Below are 17,110 nucleotides of genomic sequence, written 5' to 3'. Positions count from 1 at the left end.
GTTTTTGCCTTTCCTGTATTCATTCAGTGTGATTATAGCCTAAGATGAAGGTTGGTAAATAAAACATGAGTAAAAAGTTGAATTTTAGCTTTTTAATTTCAAAATCTAAGGTCCAAGAACAAGGTTATGCTACATCATAAGATTTGGGAGCAAATGTGATCCGTCAAGTTCTTCACTCCTCATCCAACCTATCAAGGATGAAAAATTAGTCACTTGTAGGTTTCTGAGAAAAGAACATGATCCCTGCCTGTTTTACAATCCCTCACCCTCACCCCAGCCCTGACAAATTCCCACTGTGGCCAGAAGAGCAGAATAATGTGTTCTCTATGCCCCATAGAAGAAAGAGCAGGATGCTCTGGAGGCCTTGTCTTCAGGAAAGAGAAGCAGAATGTACTTACACACATGGACCGGTGAGCAGAAAAGATCATGGCCATATCATCATTCATCGCACAGAAAAATGAAAATGACCAAAGACCAGGTGTCTACTTTCCTGAGACTTTGGCACTTTATTAACCCCCTAGAATTTAGAAGCAACTCTGGGAGAAAGGGAGAAGTAGCTTTAAATTTGCTGAGATTTTGACTTCTCCATTTGGTTAATTAAGGATTCAAAAGAAAAATTAGGTTCAAATTATAAAATAAAGTTGTATTTCTGGTGAACCTAAGTCTGAAGTCCAAGGTTAGTAACTATCACATTTTTATCAACACTTGAGAAAAGGGAAGAGGATGCCTTTCTTGATAATCCTAACTTTGAGAAACCTCTGTTAAGTATAAAGCCAGAAGAATTATATTAAAGGAAGAAGTTGAGAAAGATTAGTTATATAAAATATCCCACGTGTTTCTTTACATTTCTAAAACCCTTGCAATTAGGCAGGGTGCTGTAACTTGTTCTGGCCATTGGACTATGTGTGAAAACGACATGTGTCATTTCTGGTTTAAGTGGGTCATTGCTCAGGTAAAAACTCCCTGAATCTTCATAATGTGCTGCAGTGACTGAGGAGGTCATAGGTTCTGCAATCAAAAGAAAGTGGAGCTTCTGGAAATCTAGGACCTACATTCTATATAGAGCAGATTGTCCCTGCCCACTCAAATAGGATATGTAGTATGAGCAAGACATAAACCTTTGTAGTATTAAGTCTCTGAAGTTTCTGTAGTAATTTGTTATTGCAGCATAGCCTAGCCTATACTTACAAATATATCATTGAATACTCAACATTTAGAATAACATGAATCTACTAAATGTCATATTTTGTGTTAAACAAAAGAAAATCAGATTATAAATTAAGGTTATTAAAATAATACCAGTTGTGTAAAACAATTGTATAAATTGACATAGATAAAAACACTGACGGCAGAATTACTAGTACTTTATATTTCCTCTCTTACTTTTTTGTTTTCATTTTTCTTATCACACATTTAGAGAAAAAAATTAAAATGTGATAAAAAAAATGATCACCTGGGGCGCCTGGGTGGCTCAGTCGGTTAAGCGTCCAACTTTGGCTCAGGTCATGATCTTGCGGTCTGAGGGTTCAAGCCCCATGTTGGGCTCTGTGCTGACAGCTTAGAGCCTGGAGCCTGCTTCGGATTCTGTGTCTCCCTCTCTCCCTGCCCCTCCCCCACTCATGCTCTTTCACCATCTCTCAAAAATGAATAAACGTTAATTTTTTTAAATGATCATCTATCCCTCAAAACCTAACTAGTAGAAAAACAAGATATGTATTATATGTAGTCTTAGGTATTTAATAGGAGGTAGGGTAAATTTTTTTCTTTCATATTAAAGCTAAGGTTTTCAGGGGCACAATCTCTGAATTTCCATGACTTGATAATTTTATTAAAATGTCAATTTGAAGCTACAAGCATTTGTTGAGCATTTATTCAGTCTTCTACAATGTGTATTGTATGTTCTTAAAGATAAGAAAGAAATAACCAGTTAATGGATTATTACATTAAAAATTCTACCTGGTGACAAAGACTTAAACGAGCAAGGATTGGTATACAATGGCACAGAAACACAACTCTCCTTCTTCATTCTACTATGTATGTTAAGTAAAGTACAGAGTTGAAAGTATAAGCATAGTAATTTCTCACAGCAAATTTGATATATTGTGGTAGACTCTCAGGCTGGAGAGTGCTTAAACAGGATGACCAAATCACAGTATACTGGGATTTAAAGAGATTTCATGTAACATTAATTAAAAAAAAATAGGCTGTGGAGTTGGAAATATCTAGGTTCAGCCTGAAACCTTGATAATTCTGGCAGTGTGACTTTTGTCAAGGGACTTAAACTCCCGAAGGCCCAATTTTCTCTGTTGTAAAATAAGCAACATAATAGCCCCCCAGATAAAGTATTGAATGAGATAGTAAATAAATACACTTAATGCAGTACAGTAATTTCTCAATAAATGGTAGCTCTTTTTATTACTCAGGCCAACCATGTAGTTTTACTCATGAAAAAAAAAACACAAGTTCAAGGTTTGGGGAATTGAACAAAGTCTAAATTAACTCTTAATATACTTGAAAAATAGTATTAAATGTACTAAGTACCCCAGCAAACATATAGAATTAACATATATGGGAAAATAGACTATGAAAGGTAATCATTATTTAATTTTCCAACCAGGGATTCTCAGAATGTTCCTATACCTTTTGATTTCACTTTCTGTTTCATACTATTCAGTCACTTCCTTTTTGATCCACTTTATCATGTCAAATGAATGGAAATTTCTCTGGTTGTAAGCTTTTGTTGTACCTGTCATGGTTTAGGGTACATAGTACAGCAAATTATGGTAGGCAGTAGCAAAATAAGGACACTAGAACTACAGATGGTCAGGGGAAGTATTTCTAGGGTAAGAAGCCAGGTGAGATTTTGCAGTAAGAAGCAGGACATGGCTCCATGGAAGTAGAAAATGAAGAGAGAGAATAAGAATAGAGTTGTTGAACAAGAGTTATGGAGATGGTGACATTTTTTCTCCCATCTACAATAGCATTACTCACACTGGTAATCTATCTACTATCAGGTAACTAGAAACCAAACAAGGTCAGGGATGAGAAAAATGTACTAATCACAGGGATTATTGAGAGAAGTATCATGGAGAGGGAGAATAAATGAGTTAAATGATTTGAAAGACTAGATTTGGTGTTGAGAAAAATGGACAACAATCCAGATGAGGACAACAATATAAGAAAAACAAGACTGAGATGAAAGGAGACTTCGACTTGCATTTGGAGTAATGAGGATACTGCCCTAACTCTGTCCTTATTAGTCTTTCTATTCTCCTTCAGGATTGTCAACACCATGGCATTTGAGAATGACAGGAATAGCTGTTTTATGACAAATGGATCTGACCAAAAAGAAATGAGTATGAGAGCACTGACATAGCTCACATATGCTACAAACAACTGTCTTCAGCCAGTAAGCCACCCAATTGTGCAAAACTCAAACTAATGATTGTGAGGTGAAAGGTTCTATTGTCACATTTCTGATCACCAAGACTTTTCATGTTTCCTAAACTCTTTTCCTTAATATTCTACAGTGTGTTTATTTTCATGGCTATAAAGTTGTACTCAGATTTGCAGTGATATTTACTACCAAACTGCAGAGTATTTTAACTGATGTTCCTTCAAATCAATTCTGGAGAAACTTTCCAGCCAAGGGAATTGCAAGCTAGCTGGTTGACATTGGAGGTCAAATACTCCAGGGTATGGGTCTCAAATCACTTAATTCTTCACAGCAAATTAGAAATGGGACTCCAGCTGGTGCTAAAGAATAAGACAGACTTTCTGTATAAGGACAAGCTGCTGCTTGGATTTTGAGTCTTTATATTCCTAAAATAAAAAATTTGAAACTCAATTTCCCTCCCCCAATCTCATTCTTTCAGAGTAAAAGCTTTCTTAACAACAGCAAAAATCTGGCCACCTGATTTCAATACATAAATCTTGCCAAGGTATAAAAATAAAATACGATTTAAGCAGCAACCTGTAATCTCCTGTTGACGACCAGCTGCGCCTCCTATTAGTATTAATGGAAGTTACACAGCCATAATAAGAAGGAGGGGAAAATGCCACCTTATGCTTTTTGCACACCTTAACATTTTTACAGCAAGTCTGATTACAAGGGTTTACTTCAGCGCAATTAAACACTGATTGATTACTAAGTACAATTTGTATTCCAGGCAACATGCAAATGGCAATGAAATTCTCAGACAGGGAATGGAATAAATTCTTCTCACATCAGAGAGTGAATCACATTCTTTAAGCATAAAGTATTTTCTTATATGAAGAAAGGAGGCTCACCTATAAGTTTTTTTATAATATATTTTTATCCAAGACAATAAGCCTTGATTCGTTTTAGAAAGAATAAGTGATATGATTTCTGCAAATTGTACTTCCCACTTCACCTCCAGACTACAGTTCTCTTTCCATGATGGTAACCTATAAGGATGGGAAGCATAATATTCAGTCACAAATACACTGACTTTGGCTATAGTTGCAACTATAAACAATATTTTTTTCATCAGATTTTGCCATTGCAGAAATAATGTCTACTTTCAAATTGAAAGTGAAGTGAAAGGTTGATTTATTAAATGTCTATCATGTGCCAGACACTATTCTAGGTACGGGCAATACAGTAGAGAATAAAAAAGTCAACAGTCCTTGATCACAGTACTCATGATATGGAAGGAGAAGCTGACAATAAGCAAGTATACAAATACAGATATAATGTCACTGTGTATGCAGCAAAGAAAAATATTCAGAAGAAAGAGAATGACATTGATATGTATGTTTGTCTATGCATGTTCGGGAGAAAATGACAGAAAGAGAGAATTTACAGCTTATACTTGCTATTCCCTATGTGTAGAATATCCTGATGCAACATTGCTGAATGGTCACCTGTTCTGTATCATGTTGGTGTTAATCCAAGGACAAAGAATAGAAAGAGCTGAGAATTTGGTATATTGGACAAATGGTTAAGTCCAGAGTCGTTGAAGTGGCATGAACTGGAAAAGAAAGGGAGGGAATGAAATCAGAGATATCGGGATATTCAGAAAGGTCAGGCCTTATAGACCATTCTAAGGAATGTGGAATTTACTTAAGTTTCAATGAGAAGCCTTGATAGTTTTTTTTTTAATTTTTATTTTATTTTTGAGGAACAGAGAGGGAGAGAGCACGAGAGGGGACAGAGGATCTAAAGCAGGCTTTCTGCTGACAGCAGAGAACCTGAATGCAGGGCTCGAACCCACAAACAAGGAGATCTTGACCCAAACAGAAGTCACTGCTTAACCGAGTCATCTAGGTACCCCTTGATAGGCTTTGAACAAGGGAGTATTATTATTTAGATAGGATTTTAACCACCCATCTAGTTGCTATATGTATGTCAAGGGATACACTATAAATGTGATCTACCTTGGAATATGTATTCTTCCTGAAAAACTGGCTGATGTATCACTGTTTTCACATCTTTAAAATATTTTTTTTACTGTTTTATTTAATTTTGAGACAGACAGAGACAGAGTATGAGCAGGGGAGGGACAGAGAGAGAGGAGTCACAGAATCCAAAGCAGGCTCCAGGCTCTGAGCTATCAGCACAGAGCCTGATGTGAGCCTTGAACCCAGAAACCTCTGAGATAATGACCTGAGCCGAATATGGATGCTTAACCAACTGAGCCAAGTGCCCCTGTTTTCACTTCTTGACAATGGAAGGTAAAAGAGAAACTGCAGTTAATATTCTTATAATCAGATGTGTTTAAAAATAAAAGCCAGAAATTGTTACTGCTTAATGTATTGTTATAAGTAGCAGAGAAAGCTGGAAGAAAAGTAAGGAAAGAGTGATATCTATAAAACAAAAAATTAGGAAAGACAGCTTGAGATACTATTGTCCAGAAGCTTGCCTTTCTCTGGCAGGGATACATGGTTGTTTATGTCCTTTTTGCAGATTTCCAGGTATAAATGCTTAATATCTTACTTAGTAGTCAATGCTAATGTTTTATTACTTTGGTATAGAGGTTGTCTTTCTTATCTCCAATTAAACTGTCTCATAATTTATTAAGCCTATTTCCTGATCTGATGTCAAAATAGAAAATAATTGCTTGCTGTTACTATCAAAAAAAGCTTATATAAATATGAAAAAAATAAACTGAACTAGCTTTATCTTCTCTACATTAAATGATCTCAAATTCTTTCATCTATCTCTATTTTTATCACTTTAGCCACACTTTTCTTATTCTCAGAACAATCTATTTTCAAGTAGAATTTACTTCTTGCATCAATGCATGATACGAGCTTTTTAGAAATTCATGTTATATGTTTAGCAATTTAGCTAAGTTCAAATGATGGGAGAAAGATGACACAGTATTTAACACATTATATTAGCATGAAAGTTTCTAATAGAGCTCATCATCTAGGCATGGATTTACTGTATGTACCAACCACAAATATATGTATTTACTTAGGATATAGTTGATACAGTCATATCTGTTTCTTATATGTAGTCATATATATGAAATGTTTCATATTATAGCACAGAAAAACCAAGATAGAGATAATATGATTTCCCATACATCAGGATTATTATAGGTCACAGACAGAATAGAATAGAATAGGATAGAATAGAATAGAATAGATAGAATAGAATGGAAGATAGCTAGCTAGCTAGCTAGCTAGCTAGCTAGCTAGCTAGATAGACAGAGTCTGTGGGGGATCACAGGCTACTACTATATTTAAGGCCGAATAACAACATAGAAGGTATATTGAGTGAAAGAGTCCTGGGCAGGCTCAGTTACCTACAAATCTTGTGAAAATATGGTTAATCTTACTAAGCCTGTCTTCCTTACACTGTGATAATTAACATCAAGTCTAATGCACTGTTTAGCAAAGTAGGAACTTTAAAAGTGTCATTCTCTATGAAGAAAACTAAAAATGCACTTTATAAATTACAATGCAGTTAATACAAACTAAATCCACAAATTTCTCGTATTGTTTTAGTAATTCCTACAAAAAATTAGTCATCAGAAATTCCAATAAAATATATAAGAATGAATTTCTCTATGTTTAAATTCAGATTATTGTGATGATTAAATCAGAAATATTTGTGATGTCCTAGGTACACAATAGATGATCAACGAAGAGAGGTATTTTTATTAGCTCTAAGTAAAATTAATGATTAAGTATGCATGGTTCAACAGAGGACGCAACACAGCAATCAATGGTAGTTAAGGCTAGTACAGATGGGAAGGTGGCTCTGTCCATATACTCTAGTCATTCATTATCCAGCAACAACAAGTGTGGGCCAGGAAAATCTTTCCCTAAAACAATAGTGGATGCCAAGATCCTAACCGCTCAATACAATCTCTCAGAAAGAAACATTTGGTGGCCTTTAAATAGAAAGTATGATGCCAAAAGAATGATTTTGGTTCCATATTTTTTAATCTCCAAATTGCAAATAGTTGTGTTGAAAATGTTTATTGACTGAAAGAGGTATTATATTCTTTAGGGGGCCAAAGTCAATCCTGAAATATGTTAATGTTGTTATATCCTAATGGTGTTGCTGAGGGGGACAAAAAATATCAGAAAGCCCTTAAGAAACAAACTTTTGTGTGTGTGACACAGATGGCTGGAATAAATTATGGGCTCAATAAAAAGCAGTTCAATTTAGTTTTAAAATCCATTTGGACATTTATCAAAGATCACATTGTGAAATGTATTTGCGCTACTTGGAAGAGTCATACTAATCAGCATCCCCCACCCCTCCACCCTACCCCACCTTCCAAAAAAAGGAAAAGAAGAAGAAAAAAAAAAAAAAAAGAGTGGGAGTTCTTTCAATCGAAGCCTAAAAGAAGACTGTTGAAATTTATGAGTTCAGTGACGACAATAAACAGAGTAATAGACTGAAAAGTATCCTGGGCAGATGTATACGTATATGCTGTATATGTATGTGTATGTATATGTATATTCATATGTACATGTATATGTATATACATACACGTAGACACACACATAACATCCAATGGCATAAACATGTAATATATTAGTTTCTAAAAGAATGTTAAAATATTTTATGATTGGTTATTTTGCCTAAGATACAAACTACCAATCATTCCCTTGCACTCTGCAAATTGAATGCAAATATTAAAAAAAAGACAAAGAACATTTTCAATAGATGGAGAAGATAATTCTCAGAATACTCGAAAAAATTAAAATTTAATGAAACTCTTTGCATATGTTTAAGACATGAAATAAGGAAATGTAAAATATTTTCAAATTTATTGAAAATATTCTAAGTATTTTACATGGGTAATTATACTTACCAAACACTGCCAAGTGAGTTGCTAAGACAAGAATGAGAACAGAAAATATGTTTCAGAGTAAGCCTCTAGCTTAGAGTTTCTCTGATTGGCATACATAATAAATTTCAATTTTTAAACATCAGAAGATGCACTGAAGCAAGTGCTACTTGAAAAGTACACAGACGGCTGAGTTTTAGTTCATTTGTTTGCTCAATCAACATATATTAGAGCACACTTACTTATTTCCAGATATTATATAAACTGAGGGGTTCAAAGATCAATAAGATATAGTCCTTGCACTTGAACAATTCCTTTTAGTGGGGAGACAGACACACATGCATAATATTCAATATTAAATGCTTGTATAGAACTATAAAAAATGCTAAGGTATTATAACTTAGTAGCATTCATCCAAATATTTGTTGAGCATATACAATGTGCTAGGCATTGGTCCAGAGTGGGGATACAGCAGTGAATAAAAAACCCCTACAAAATTTACATTTAGGTAGGAAAATGTAGACAGTGAATAATCACATAATTAAAACAAATAGAATGTCAGTTTATATGAAGTACTATGAAGAAAAATAAATCAGGAATGTGGGGATAGTGAATGTAAGAAATGCAAGCTCCAATTTTAAAAGTGGTGGTCATAGAAGAACTTACCAAAAAGGCGAATTTTATGTAAATCCTCGAAGCTGATGACAAGGTAGCCATCAAAATATCTAGTAGAATGTCACTGGAGGCAGAGGAAGCAAGAAGCGGAAAAGCCTGTGTGGATGGAGTTAGAGTAAACAAAATTAGCGGAATTAGAAAGAGAAAGTAAGCAGCTATATTATTGGTATCTTACAGGCCACTATATGGAATTTTTTTCTACTGAGTGAAATGGCAAGCCATATAATGGGTTTGGAGCAAAAGACTGACAGGGTTATTGTTTTGGAAATTAAATAAATCACGGAAATGACTATTTTGTGATAGGACATTATTCAAACACTCAGATTACTTTGTCTAGTTAGATAATGCTTAAGTAGTTCTCACTATTTGCCAGCTTCTATATCTTAAAAAATTTTACCCAGGACTATGATGGTATTCATAATTCTATTTGCCAGGTCCCATAATGCTTAAAACTTTTCAACCAGGAATGTGATGATATTAATAATTATTTTCATATAATGGATTATAGAACATTATAGATAATTTTGGGTTCGGTTTTTCATATAAAATACTTCATATATAAATTATAGAGTGCCTAACATGTGCCAAATACCATAGCATGAATAATAAGGGTCTTACATGCATATATACACATTTAAATTTATAAAAGGTAAATGTGCTTCTGTATTTGCTCATAATACAATGGAGTTTTAAAAATAACTTTTACTTTTCTTTACAATTAACTAATACGTGTTTGTTACTCATCCATGTATTTTTAAACCCTATAATCTCATATGCTGTTGGATAGATTGTCAGTATCTTTGATGTTAATATTCTACTACCTTATTTCTAAACACTGCATAAAATTGAATGAAACTGAATTGTGTCGATTCATTACAGTTGTTAATCAGTCACCTTTTGTAGGAAATTTATGTTAGTACCTTTTTATTTTTTCACAAAGAACTTTGGAATGAGCCATATCTTAGGTTACTTTTGCATATAGCATAGTTGTTCTCTTAAGATGACAATATCAGAAATGAAGTTCTTAGGTCAAAGAAAATGCACACATTTAAAGTTTGGCTATATATTGCTGAACTGCTCTACCTATATACTGTACCAAGTGTTTACTCATTTTGAATATTATGAATCTGTTAATTTTATTACACCTTAATCACTCCTTAAAATATTTTTGCCAGTCTAATAGGTGAAAAAGCATATCTCACTTAATTGGCATTTCTTTGACTACTACTTTGGTTGATAAAATTTTACTTATTTATTTATTTGTTTGTTTGTTTGTTTGTTTATTTATTTATTTATTTATTTATTTAAACCACTTGTACTCTGAAGGGGAAAGGAATTGCCCATTAAGGCCTCTTTATTAAAAAATTTTTTTGCTTTTAGTCTTTCTATACCCTCTGTCATAGTTAGAATAATAATAAATACTTGCTTCCTACATATTTATGTACCTCCTATTACTAGGTACTGTGTTAGGCATGGAGCATAATAGGATAAGGCACACTCAAAATCACCAAGGACCTTACAGTCTAGGGAAGGTGGGGATCATGAAAACAAACTACAAGAACAGCATGTCATTTATTATTCAGATGATTAAAAATGTATCATTATAGTTTTATGTTGGAAAACAGAAATAGAGACACGACACTGATCAAGAAAGAAGTCTTTTTGGGGTGCAGGTTTTTCTTTCCAGATTGATTAAAAACAGAGGGCTCTGCTTCGTAAATGTAACAAAATATTAAATAACAATGTCATTGATCTATAGTAGAAAATTCACTATTTTGGTTTCCAATGACAAGAATGATTACTACCCTGGCTAGCATGTGGAGAAAATAATGGAGCCCATCCCCAGAAATCGCTTGCCTTGGTGGATTTTAAAACATTCACCCAAGTGAATATATGAATATGCATTACACATACACTGCAATCAGAGTGATACTTCAAAAATACATATTTGATCATGTCATTCCTCTGCTTTAAAAAAAAAAAAACTTCCATGGCTTCCCAATACTTATAGGATAAAATCCAAAATCCTAAACTAAGGCTTAAACACTGTATGGCAACATTTTGGGTCAAGCACAGCAAGTATTCACTGCCTCAGCTCCACCTATCAGAGCTTTTCCCTTCTATCAGGACACCTCTGGCCTAGAAGCCTTTGCACAGGTTACTTTCTTGCCTGGAATTCTTTTGATCTCTTCCTTTTTGCCTTCTTAACTTTGTCTCTTAGATCTTAGCAGCAAGGGCATTTCCTCAAGAAGTCCTTCACTGATTTCCCAGGTCCGTCTTCTAGAACAGTCGTCTATTTTTCCTTGATATTGTTACTGACAGTAGATATTATATTATTGTATGATTACTTGACAAATGTTCACCTCCCTAAATCATCTTAAAGCTGCCTGAGCACAGAGCTCACTTCTAATTAGCTTACCATGGTGTCTCTGATGTTTTGTTGTTGTTGTTGTTGTTGTTGTTGTTGCTGTTGCTGTTATAACTAGTGCATATGGGAACACAGTTATTTGTGATATGAATAAATGTATGAACAAATACAGAAATATTTCAGCACACTGAAATAAATAAGACTTTATTATATGAGTCAATTTTTTATGTTCAGACATGTGGATCATTAAGTACATTTTACATGCAACAAATTCTATCTGTTAAGTAACTTACAGTGGTGAAAATACAGCTTAGTCCTCTCAGTAGTGGACTCTGAGATAGCAATGTACATGCAGGAAGTTTATTAGGAAGCACTATCTGGATGAAGACTTTGGGGGGTAGGAGATGAAGCAAGGTGGACAGAAGGAGAAATTGAACTCTATTGCAATCCCAACAGATGTCTCAGAGGATCCCTCAAGGGATCTCTAAAGTTAGGATGGCCCTCAAAGATGTCTTGAATAGAAGCAAGTGCCAGGCCTTTATGGACCCACATCAGTCCTCATTGGATATCTACTACCCTGTGCAGAGGCATAATCTGCAGGTGAATGGCTCTTTAGTCAGGGACAATTTCCAAAGAGGGACCCAGCAGAGATCTGTCGGCCACCAACACTCCTAGCAGCTGTGGGAATTAGTATCTGAGTCCTGAGTGGATTGGGAGGAAGGATGAGATCTGTGAGGCACATCACTGGTATCCACTACAGATGACCAAAAGGAACAATAGTGAGTAATTTAAAGCAAGGTTCTGTCTCAATCCCCAATACAAATATACTTGAAACTATGAAATAATACAATTCCAGCAAGAAAACAAATTGAAAACTTTAAATGACAGTTGCTAGAATTACGGTGACTTTTGATGAGAGAAAAACAAGTCCAAAGAAAAGGCTTCGAGGTAATGAGGTAATTATTCATTCTAGAGGATATATTTTCCCCCACTTTAAGTCAGATAATGCTATCAACCTCCTATTCACACTGCATTTCACCCAAAATAATTCATGGTCAATCACAGACCAATAACTTTTTTGTAGAATATGAGCACCAGAGGGCATATCTTTACATTTTTAATATTTAACTAACATTACGTGGCATTTTACAATTTACAAAATCACATACATCTTGACATTTAACTCTCATAACCCCATTCATGTTTAAACCACTTACTCAAAATCAGTACATGACAGTGTGTGTTTTAGGCTAGTGGCTTAAGGTTTGTGATAATAAGGGCAATGTCTTTAATATGTGCTGAGGTATCACTAAATGCCTATCACGGTGCTTGAAGCAACAGCACTCAATAAATAACTATTGAATAAACTTCTGAGAGGGATTAGTAGTTTCGGTGCTACCTGTGCTTTTTTATGGCATTATATATATGCACATATATAATATATATGTAGCATCCATGTGTATGTGAGTGTGTGCTTATAAAGGACACATAGTATATGTAGTTGAATAAATTATACCAGGTTTATTACATATAATATGAACTAATATATACATTAGGGTCTTTTTGAGTAGGAATACTAGAGGTTTTTGGACCCAACTGATTTTTAGTCATTATCCTCTTGGTCAGTTTGGATAGGAGTTAATCTGGCCTTAGAAAGTCAGATGGGGTAAAATAAGTCTCATGATTAAAGTCTCACTTTTTGGGAGAAAAGCACCTTCCAAGGAATGTCTGGAAAAAAAAAAAAGCTTAATGCTAGACTACAAGGGGAAAAAGAAAGCATATGGAAATCTGCATTTTTATTGTGTTTCTAAATTTGTGGTACTGTATAACTTTTCAGCAATGAAAGATGACTCATAAGTTTTCCTTCTGATTATAGTAATAATAATCATCATAATAATATTCATTCATGTAATGTAAACTATTAGGCTGAAATGCATTTTGGTGAATTTGTACACTATTAGATGAGCTATTTCTCCAAAGCCTACAAAAAAATTAATGTGGAACACCTGATATTTGACTGTGCTTCCAGATGGAGGGACAGCTTGACAAATGCCATCATAATTTACAACTTTTAAAAAGTGTGGTGTGAATGCATTTGCAGTAAGCTTTAAACAGCTTGGATTATTTACAGGTACAACTGTGTTTAATGTGGAATTTCAATGGATTTAAAATATTATTAGATCAATCACTGATCACAGAATATAGGTGTGGCATGTGAGCAATATTATTAAATGCTTTAATTAAATATCTTAGAACAGGGTACATCTGTTTAGGGAGGTTGGGGGGTGATAAAAAGCATTTGAATTTTGAATTTTGTATTTGATTACTGAGTATCACTGAAGAAGCTCTCACCCTTGGAAAGACAGCTATTTTGAACTTATCCTATGGTGGGTTAAGAGAATAATAATTACAAAAAGCAAATATGGAAATAAAGTGTCTAACTCGTAATGATAACTTGGATACTTATACCCATAAAACAACTAAAATATGGATTGCTAACTGATAAGACTTGCAGTAGAGTGCAATCTAAAAAAGCATATAAGTGTCTGTCTCTGGTGGTTAGAAATTGACTATGGAAGCTCTCAGGTTAAATTGGAGAAGGAATTATATATGGTATAATTATATATATGCATATATATATATATCTCATTCATATTACAAATATGTTACCTATGTATGCATGCATTTACCTTTTTTCTTTCCTAAACATATGTGTCTGTATGTACAGACACATATAAATATTACATACATTGTAATAGTATCATTATACATAATATATATATTATTCATATATTATAATTTATGTACATTATATGATATCCCCAGGAGGACACAGATGACTTTGGAGGTAGCTAAGGTATGGTTGTAGGAAGATTCAGGAACATCTGACTTTGGAACATTATTTCATGTAAAGCAAAGTAGTTTGACACATTTTAAGTAGAAATTCATTGACATATATTGTGATTTACTTCTCAGGAGTAAGTGGGAGATTGAGAAGAATACATGGTAAAGTGAAACTGAAGTTTCTGAAATGAACTGTTTAATACATAAACCAACTTCAGGATCTACTATGTTCATTCACTCACTAATTATTCTTGGTCTCTTATGCTTCAGTCCTGGTCTAGGAGCTGACTATCCACTAGACAACAAGGTTTCTTTTCCTGAAGCTTACATTCTAAATGGAAGACAGATATTAAGTCACACTTAAATAAATATGCAAATAAAATTTGATCAGGCTATGACAAAAAAGTAGGATGTCATAAAAGAGACTGGGGTGGGTCTAATCTTGTTCATTGGGATAGTTCAGGGAAGCCCTCTCTGAGACCTAAAGGATGCTTAGAATGGGAAGAGTCCCCCAAGTGGAGGACGTGTGTAAAGGGAGGAGAAATGGTTGGAAGAAGGGAAGATTACTTCGTGAATGGTACATAAAGAGTCATGGTAAAAATGGCTATAGGTGAGGTTGGAGAAGGGCAGGGTGGGTTATTAAGATGTCACTAGGAAGTTTGTATTTACTGAGCGCAATGCAAACCACTGAAGGATTTATTCATTCTGTTTGTGTGTGCGTGTGTGCGATGAGTCAATTAATACTTTTAAAAACTCAGTCTAGAGTGGAGAGGGGTAAGGTAAGAGTAGAAGAGTGGAATACCACTGGACCTTGGTGGATGGAGTGAAGGTGGAGAAATGAAGACACATTCCAAGATCCTAATTTAGGAGGTCGAAGTTTGAGAGCTTGGGGATGAATAAAATGTTTGAGAAAACATGATTTTACGGTTTCTATGTAACTTTCTAGTTTTTCTTAGCAGTACAATTTGATTCAAGAAAATGTATCCATTCTCTGTCTAGTAAATTCCAGGCTCTGGAAGGTAATCTAATGGTGTGTTTAAAGAAGTCTTCCCAAATCACTCAAGGTAGTGAGCATTTACACCCCAGTTACCCTTTTCCATTTCTCTTATCTTCTAAGCAGACATTACTGTTTCTTACTATTTTGCTACTTGCTTACTAGGAGTATAATCTTCGTGAGAGTCAGGTATTTCTCACTCTAGAAATATAATCTAGAAGACGGATTATATCCAGAGTACCTAACAATGGGTACATTGGAACTGTTCAATAAATATTTGTTGAATGAAATGATGAATGAACTAATGAAAGAATAACGATATGGAGGAAATACTTGAATCCAAGGTGCTCACAATCTAGCCAAGAGGATTAAGAAGGATGGTAAAAACCTTACTAGAAGTAAGCAGGTAGCGTTATGGGAGAAGAGAGGAGGAGGATGTATTTATCTAACCGGGAGAACAGAGGGAGGTCTGGAGACAGATATACTCAAAGATAAATGTTTTCTGGATTGAGACCATCTCTCAATGGAAATCACTCCCGTCTCTCCAGCAAGCTCTATAACAAAACATAAAGCACTCTTCAAAGGAGCTTCACATTTTAGAAATATATATCTACATATATTTAAGGAGTCGTTAGAATGGATTGTCCTGAAAAGATACAACCTTGATTTTGTACCACCTACAGCACTTACAGCACTTATTACTTGCCACTTCTGGCTGTAGAAATTTTGCTCCTCTCCCTCCCTGGGTCCTCTGATAACCCTGTCTCCGCTCGCTCGTACTCCCGGGTTTTGTCCACTGTCGGAAGACCTGCGCCCTTGCCTTCTCCCGCCTTCTGATAGATGAATAGAGGAACGTTTACTACCTCATCCCTGAGGAGTTCCAGAAGATGCAGCTGCCCATAAGCTAATGTTTCTGCACCTTGCGGGATTCGTGAGGAAGCAAAAGAAAAGGAGCAATTTGTTACTTAGAGCGCCAATTGCCTTTACCTTTAATCCTGTGGGTCTCTAACATCTGGCCCCAGCCTACCAAGCTCAGGCTTTAACAGTTTACAGAGCAAAGGTCAGTCCCGGGTGCGAGTGCTCTCTCCCTCCCTTCCTTCCGCCTGTGGAAGGAAAACAAGCCGCCAGCGTGGGGGATGGGCCGGGCTGCTTTCCCCGTGGTTCCACGGGCAGTGCGGGGCGCCTGGAGCCGCGAGGCCGAGCCCGCAGCCCCGCCCCAGGGGCGTGGCCGCCCAGCGCCAGCCCCGCCCCCTCGCCACGGACCCTCCGCTTCCTATTTACTCGGTAGCTCCGGCTTCCCGTCACTTCGCTTTCTGACTGGAGCTTGAGGACGCTAGGAGGGTCTGTCACTAGGAGACTTCAGGCTGTAAACACTGCCATGGCCCCTGTGCTTAGCAAGGACTCGGCGGACATCGAGGTACCGACTGCGCGCCCGGTCGCCAAGGGCGGGAGGTGGGGGGCCCAGCCGGTGGGTGCTGGGGAGGCCGCGGCAGTCGCTCGGGAAAGAGTGGGAGACCGGGGAAACTTTGCCTCCGTGGGAGGCCTGCGGGGGAGGTGGAGGAGCAGGGAGCCAGAACATGGGCACGGGCAGCGGGGGACAGAAGTGGAAGGGTCCCGCGACTGGAGGGGGTGCCTTTTGGGTTGGGACCTGCCTGTTTACTTCGGAGGGGATTAAGGAAGCCTGTCTTGTCTTGCCCTGAATGGTGTGACTAAGAAGCACAAGAGTTCCAGTGAGGTGGACTCTGGAGGATAGGAGCTCCCATTTCCCACCCAGTCTACCCAGGCACTTTCCCCTTTCTCCACCCCTATGCATTTCAGGGCACCTGTTTGCTGCCCCCACCTCCAATTGCTGAATCCTAAATATATGCAAAGGTGAGCTATAGAAATAAAGGAGATCTGTGTGTCAGCTATTCTAGCAGTCCCTGCTAGCCATAGTAATGCTTCAATGCTTAT

General features: G+C 36.3%; 2 protein-coding genes across 29 annotated transcripts in view; one reads left to right on the top strand and one right to left on the bottom strand.

The window, feature by feature from the left end:
• LOC106968096 (keratinocyte proline-rich protein-like) overlaps positions 1–17,110 on the bottom strand; it is a 177,101-nt gene that overhangs the window by 129,945 nt on the left and 30,046 nt on the right. For 15 of the 27 annotated variants that reach the window (XM_053204016.1, XM_053204032.1, XM_053204066.1 and 12 more), the window contains 2 exons: positions 14,406–14,494; positions 8,943–9,047 (listed from right to left, as the gene is read on the bottom strand). The exons of 2 other annotated variants lie outside the window; for them this stretch is intronic. The gene's annotated coding sequence lies outside the window, so the exon portion shown is untranslated. Of the gene's footprint in view, positions 1–8,300; positions 8,322–8,942; positions 9,048–14,405; positions 14,495–16,020; positions 16,061–16,144; positions 16,388–17,110 lie in introns of those variants that run through there. 10 more of the 27 variants (XM_053204055.1, XM_053204040.1, XM_053204070.1 and 7 more) reach the window with 5 other exon arrangements.
• The window catches only part of DPYD (dihydropyrimidine dehydrogenase), an 854,343-nt gene continuing 853,640 nt past the window's right edge, over positions 16,408–17,110 (top strand). Inside the window, exon 1 of one of the 2 annotated variants that reach the window (XM_027058524.2) lies at positions 16,408–16,574. In XM_027058524.2, coding sequence (XP_026914325.2) covers positions 16,536–16,574 — 39 coding nt within the window. In that variant the 5' untranslated portion in view covers positions 16,408–16,535. The remainder of the gene's footprint in view (positions 16,575–17,110) is intronic. The other variant, XM_027058523.2, reaches the window with a different exon arrangement.

The sequence above is a fragment of the Acinonyx jubatus genome, chromosome C1 (genome assembly GCF_027475565.1).
Source record: "Acinonyx jubatus isolate Ajub_Pintada_27869175 chromosome C1, VMU_Ajub_asm_v1.0, whole genome shotgun sequence".
NCBI classification, from domain to species: domain Eukaryota; kingdom Metazoa; phylum Chordata; class Mammalia; order Carnivora; family Felidae; genus Acinonyx; species Acinonyx jubatus.
Note: the sequence above shows the minus strand (reverse complement) of the source record. Positions and strands in the feature narration are given on the sequence as shown.